The following is a 6,160-nucleotide window of genomic DNA, read 5'->3' as shown; positions in this document are numbered from 1 at the left end:
GCTTGATAAAATTGCAGTTTTATTGGCAGGAAGGGCTTCTGAAGAGCTATATTCAGAATCGATTACAACAGGTGCATATGATGACCTCCAAAAAGCTACAATGATTGCTAATTCAATGATAACTTTATATGGAATGGACCCTCAGATTGGATTAACAACTTTTAATTCCAATATGAATATTGATGGAACTTCTTCAAATTCAAATAATACCAGTAGTTATTCCTTATATAAACCATATTCTGAAGCTACATCTCAGGCAATAGATAATTGTATAAGAAAGATTATTCATGATCAATATTCTCGCGTCAAAGAATTATTAATTTTAAAAAAAGAGCAGGTCCATAAACTTTCTGATTTACTTTTAAATAAAGAGACAGTTACAAATCAAGATATTAATGAATGTATTGGTCCAATGCCATCAAAATTATAATAGTAACGTAATGTTAATTTTAATATTTAATTTAAATCTGATGATATTCTTTTTATTAAGTTAATTATTTTCATATTTCCAAACTTTATATTATTCTTGGAAAATTGATAAGCCTCTTTTTTGCTTAACAAAAGTAAATTTTTCATCTCTTTTCTTAATATTCTCAATTCTTTCCTTTCTTCTTCTTGAATTAATTCTAATTGCGTTGAGTACATTTCTTTTAATTTTGAAATTCTACTTTGTAAGTTTTTTTTACCTTTTTCATATTCTGAATTTATCTTATTAAATTGTACTTCAATATCTTTAATTTGTTCCAAAGATTCTTCTATTCTTCTTTCTTCTTGTTTATATTCACTATTAATTTGTTCTAAAGCTTTTTTCTCTGACTTTTTAGCTATTTGATGAAATTTTACCAAGTATTGTTTTAATTCATGTTGTATTTCATCTGAAGCTTTTCTATATTTTTCAAATTCTTCCCTTCTCTGTTTTCTCTCAACTTTTTTTAATAGCCCAACCAAATTTTCGATATTTTCATTATCATTCATTGTATTAAATTAATTAATTAATTGTTTACTTGTTAAATTTTAATATTAATTTTATTTTGCATGTTCCAATTTATTATTTTTTAATAATTCAATCTATATCATTCCTGAAATTTAATTTAATTCTTGCATTAATTTGTCCACATAAAGTTATTTTCAATAATGCATGTAAATACCGGTACAAAAGTTGACCACATGCAAAAATAATAATAATAATAATAATAATAATTTAGTAAAACACGTAATTGTTTTAATTATTTTATTTTATTTTTTAAATAAGTGATAAAAAAAAAAAAAATAATTATAATATTTAGATAGAAATTAATAATAGCTAAAAGAACAATCTAAACAAAATCAGTATTGTTAGAATTCGATTCATTTTTTGTGTCATTTCCAATTGAAAAGCTTTCAAGTTTAATAACGTTTCCATATTCAGATTGTACTTTTTTTAATTCAACAATAGCAGATGAAATTAATTGATGTTTTGGGTCTTCCGTTTCTAAATTAGAGTTATTTTCTGATGAATTACTTAATTTAGAATAATTTTCATCAAAATTCTCTTTCAAATGTTTATGAAGGTCAGAATATCCTAAAGAAAGTCGTTTTAACACATCACGATAAACTAGTAAAGTTTCATGTAAGCATTTTTCTTGTTGTTGAATATCATGAAAGTTTTTGCCATCATTCTAAATATTATTAAAATAAATTCATTAAAATAATAATTGCATTATGTTTAGCAATATAACATTTAATCATTATATTACTAAATTGGTAGAAATTAACTTACCTTCATCTTTTCTATGTTTTCTTTGAATTCTTCTTCTTCTTTCTTATACATTTCTAAATCTTTCATCATTCTTTTTAATGAAGATGTTTTTATTTGTAATTGTTTAACTACATCGGGCTTTGACATTTTTAACCTTAATACTTTAATCAATTTTATAATTCCTTTCTTCTGTATTTATTATTTTGAGAATTTCAAGTTTTTTGGGGTTAAATATTTTTTTTTTTTTTTTTTTTTTTTTTTTTTACCGGTAATGTAATATACATATTTTTTAAATATTTTTATGGCAAAAAATAATATTACTTTTTAGTAAACTATAAATCTCAATAATTCAGAGGAAAAAAGAAAAAATTGAATCAGAGATAGTAATTTTTAATAAGACCATTTAGTAAAGAAAAAAACATAGATATGCACGAAATTAATTCAAAACAATAATTTCAAACATATCTGAAATCTTGAAAAGTCCAATAAAAAAGAATATAAATGGTAGCAATATAAAATGACAAGAAAACGAATTACTTATAGTTGTTACTAACTAATTTCATATTCAAAATTTTAATGATTTATAATCACTAAATTACTTTTAATTAACAATGTACGATATTCTTTTTGTAATTTTAAGTTCCAAATTTGTTATCATTGGTGAAAATAAACCACAACAAATTCACACAAACTAATATGGTATTTCCTTTATTATTCATTGTGCCCGCCCCACATTATTGAGTAATTTGCATGTGGTGCATGCACAACAGTTGCCGCCTAAATATTGAAATTACCATTTAATGGAGAATAAAGAAATATTAAGGTGAATAAATGAATGTTAATTGAACTTTCTTCTTCTACAGCAAAAAAGAAGAAATGGATGAGTGACTGAATTAGTTATATTACTGGGAGTAGTATCAATGGTGTAGAAAAAAAGGAAAAGAGTAACCTTTTATTCAAGAAAAACTAGTCTAAATTGATTTGAATATTGCAGAATTTCTGAATAGCTTCCGAAAATCCATCATCATCATTAGATGAAACTATATGCTGGGCGGCACCTTTGGCCATATTACAAGCATTAGCAACAGCAACAGAAATTCCTGAGAGTTTAAGCAACTCAACATCATTTTCGGCATCTCCAATAGCTAGACAATTTTCAGGATGTATATTAAGTGTTTTGAGTAAATGTTCTGCAGCATTTCCCTTTGAACAATCTATATGTAATATCTCCAGTATTAGAGGATGAGAAAAGAGGACTCTTGCTGGTTTATCTCTAAGAAAAGCATGTACAATATCTTTAATTTCTTCAAGTTTTTCCCTAGACTCACCAATAATAAACTTTAAAGATTGATTCTTATTTTTTTTAATAACATCAACAACACTTTCAACTTTTACTGAAAACTCTCTACTTAGACCTTCAACATATCTTAAATGACTACCTCTAACATTGTGTACAAATTCATTCAGTAAATAAACGCTATATGCAACTCCTCTATGTGTTTCACCTTTAAGTTTGGCTTCTTCATAACCTTCATCTTCAGGTTGCCATTCAATTTTTATCGAATCTAATAAGTTACAGAGTTCTATCATACATTCATCTGGAATTGTCCAAGTTTTCATAATATCATCAATTCCATTTGGACCAATCAAAACTGCTCCATTAAAAAATATTCCTGGGAATCCATGATGTTTAGCAATATCCATAATATCTTCTGTGAACATTCTTAGAAAACCCACTTTGGAGCGTCCTGTTGCTGGTACTAACAAAATATGAGAGTCCATTAGGGCTGAAATAGTTTTTGCATTTTTCAATGAAAGTTGATTCTCATTATTTGCTAGTGTACCATCTACATCTGTAAACACACATAAAATATTAGATTCCATAATTATCTGCTTGTAAAGCACTTCCTATATTTATTGTAATGAAAGGAAAAAAAGGATTGAATATGGTATTTATTTTGTTTCAAATTTTGATTTTTTTTTTGAAAAATAATTTATCTCGTTTAATTATGTATTTACATTGGCACAGTTTATTATTTCTTTTATCCTTTTTCAGTCAATCTTTATTAATTTATAAATATATCTAGTTACCACTTTCCCCGCCGGCGCCACTGGCGGGAGTGCATGCCAAATTATTAAATTTCTTTTTGGCTTCGAATGCAGAATTTAATAATTGTATTCTGACTTTTGCAAAATCTAAAATAGGTTTTAAAGTAGTTTGATTTCTGAGTGAATCCATTTTAGAGTTTACTGAGCTTTGTAATTTATAGTTATAAATTGCATTAGTTTGATGGTCAACATTTTCATATAGTAGTAATGTTTCTTGATTAAGATTTAATTCTACTGGAACGACAGCATAACCTAGAGTAGGTTTAAAATGTATATCTGGGTTAAAAACTTTCCAAAAGTATTCAATTTCAAAAGGATCCTTGTCTAATTGCGAAGCTATTAAATTCCAATCAATATTTCTGCATGTAATTACTGATTCATCCCCTTGTTGTTCCATTACTTTTTCTAATAGTAAACATATATCTGTAAGAGTAAATGTGATTAGTCTTTTTTTATCTAAAATGATATGTTGTTGTCTTCCTGCTTCAATTTTAGTTTCCGATGTGGAAAATATTTGCTCAGATTCTTCAAAATTACTCATGGATGTAATATGTATATATATCAAAAATAAATCTGGTATTAGATCAACTAATCTACTGTATATTCTGCATGAATTTGTAATATAAGCATTCAGTTAGTATATATTAAAGTAGCTTTAAAAGAAAGAAAAAAGGAATAGTTATGAATTTTAACAATATTACACACTTTAAAATCTGCCGATACCGGCATATATTAAATTATTATTTTTGTTTTTAAATGAAAGAATTTATAAATCAATTTGGTAAGAAGCCGGCTGAGGGGCAATCGTAGTAGTAACAATAGAAATTGAAATTTGTTAAATTATAATGCTTCAACAAATTAGCAGATTTTTAACGGTACCTTGTAATAATTATTCATTATTAATACAATATTTCTGTATAAATAAAGATTATTACTAATTTTATATTCGGTACTCATTTTTTCTTCTAATTATTTATCGATATATTTCCGAATATATTTCTTATTATTTAGTTAGTATTTTCAATAAATTAAAATTGCCATTGCATATTTTTAATTATAAAAAGAATATTTAAAAAATTCTCGGTTTCAGAGTTAAAATATATTCTATCATTAATTCTATTAATTAGTTGGAAATATAAATAATAAATATTGTGGGATAGTTGCTAATTGCGCGCCAAAAAATGATATAAATTTTAAAAATATTGTAAAATAATAATTGATAATAAATAGCTTTTAACTAATTGAGGATCATATTATTGAATATTAGGATTGCATTATCTCCATACAAAATTTCTCAAAATAACTTATTATGGAATAAGAGGATTATACTTTAGAAGCACTTGAAGTGTCAAAAAGTAAATTCCCTTTTTTTTTTTTTTAATTTATTTCCTATATAAGGAAATAAAGTATTAACATAATAATAATATTAATACTAATAATAATAGTAAAAAATATATACTTAATTACTACTGAAAATAATGAACTTTTCAAGAAATAGAAAAGGAGTAAAAGATGATTCAAAATATACATATGAACCTGGAGATCTTGAGACAAAAGTAACAGAGAATGGGTTAGATGTATCATTTAAAAGAAAGGTTGTTTCAGATTTATTAATATGTCCAATATGTGAAGGATTTTTTAGAGGAGCAACAACTATAAGAGAATGTTTGCATACATTTTGTAAAGCCTGTATAATTGAACATATTGAATCAAAAGGTGCAGAATGCCCAAAATGTGGACAAAATATTGGTATATATCCTTTGCAAGGATTAGTATTTGACAGAACAATACAGAATATTACAGATAAGATTTTTCCAGAATTTAAGGATAAAGAAAGAAAGTTATATAGTGAATTTTTAGAAAAATATGGAGATGAGGCTGATATACATGATGAAAAAGATCTAATGAGTCTCACAAAACCTACAGCTTCACAATTATTGAATAAAATTAAGCTTAAACCAATAGATTCAACGGCATATTTTTATAATGAAATTCTTTTACCTGAATTAGAAAAAAATAAAACAGTTGATTCCAATAATCAAGCAACTACAATTTTGGAAAATTTATCAATGAAAATTAAATTAGAATCAATAAATTCAGAATTTTTTCAATTGGAAAAACCTTACCTTATAGTTCCACCTCAAATCACTATTTTTCATTTACAAAATTATATTATGGATAAATCCAACGAAAAATTTGAAAAGATTCCTTCTATTTTTTTAAAAGGGGGACAAATTCTTCCTAGAAATCATTCACTTGAATTTGTATGCAGATCTAGAAGAATTCCTCTGAATAATTTACTTATTTTGGAGT

At 25.4% G+C, this 6,160-nt stretch overlaps 5 protein-coding genes across 5 annotated transcripts; 2 read left to right on the top strand and 3 right to left on the bottom strand.

The window, feature by feature from the left end:
• The first annotated feature begins 100 nt into the window (after nucleotides 1-100).
• On the top strand, nucleotides 101-430 carry Chro.10378 (hypothetical protein). Its single annotated transcript, XM_660621.1, has 1 exon — nucleotides 101-430. The coding sequence occupies one exon, from the start codon at nucleotides 101-103 to the stop codon at nucleotides 428-430; it is 330 nt and encodes a 109-aa protein (XP_665713.1).
• A 26-nt stretch (nucleotides 431-456) lies between these two features.
• Chro.10377 (hypothetical protein) lies at nucleotides 457-975 on the bottom strand. Its single annotated transcript, XM_660620.1, has 1 exon — nucleotides 457-975. The coding sequence occupies one exon, from the start codon at nucleotides 973-975 to the stop codon at nucleotides 457-459; it is 519 nt and encodes a 172-aa protein (XP_665712.1).
• Nucleotides 976-2,704: 1,729 nt separating this feature from the next.
• On the bottom strand, nucleotides 2,705-3,622 carry Chro.10376 (ht-1080 protein). The annotated part of the gene is made up of 1 exon (XM_660619.1): nucleotides 2,705-3,622. The coding sequence occupies one exon, from the start codon at nucleotides 3,620-3,622 to the stop codon at nucleotides 2,705-2,707; it is 918 nt and encodes a 305-aa protein (XP_665711.1).
• Nucleotides 3,623-3,821: 199 nt separating this feature from the next.
• Nucleotides 3,822-4,388, bottom strand: Chro.10375 (hypothetical protein). The annotated part of the gene is made up of 1 exon (XM_660618.1): nucleotides 3,822-4,388. The coding sequence occupies one exon, from the start codon at nucleotides 4,386-4,388 to the stop codon at nucleotides 3,822-3,824; it is 567 nt and encodes a 188-aa protein (XP_665710.1).
• Nucleotides 4,389-5,325: 937 nt separating this feature from the next.
• On the top strand, nucleotides 5,326-6,160 carry Chro.10374 (hypothetical protein; the record flags this gene model as incomplete). Its single annotated transcript, XM_660617.1, has 1 exon — nucleotides 5,326-6,160. A coding segment is annotated over one exon (835 nt), but the record flags the coding sequence as incomplete, so codon positions are not given.

The sequence above is a fragment of the Cryptosporidium hominis genome (assembly GCF_000006425.1).
Source record: "Cryptosporidium hominis TU502 chromosome 1 CHRO011108, whole genome shotgun sequence".
NCBI lineage: Eukaryota > Apicomplexa > Conoidasida > Eucoccidiorida > Cryptosporidiidae > Cryptosporidium > Cryptosporidium hominis.
Note: the sequence above shows the minus strand (reverse complement) of the source record. Positions and strands in the feature narration are given on the sequence as shown.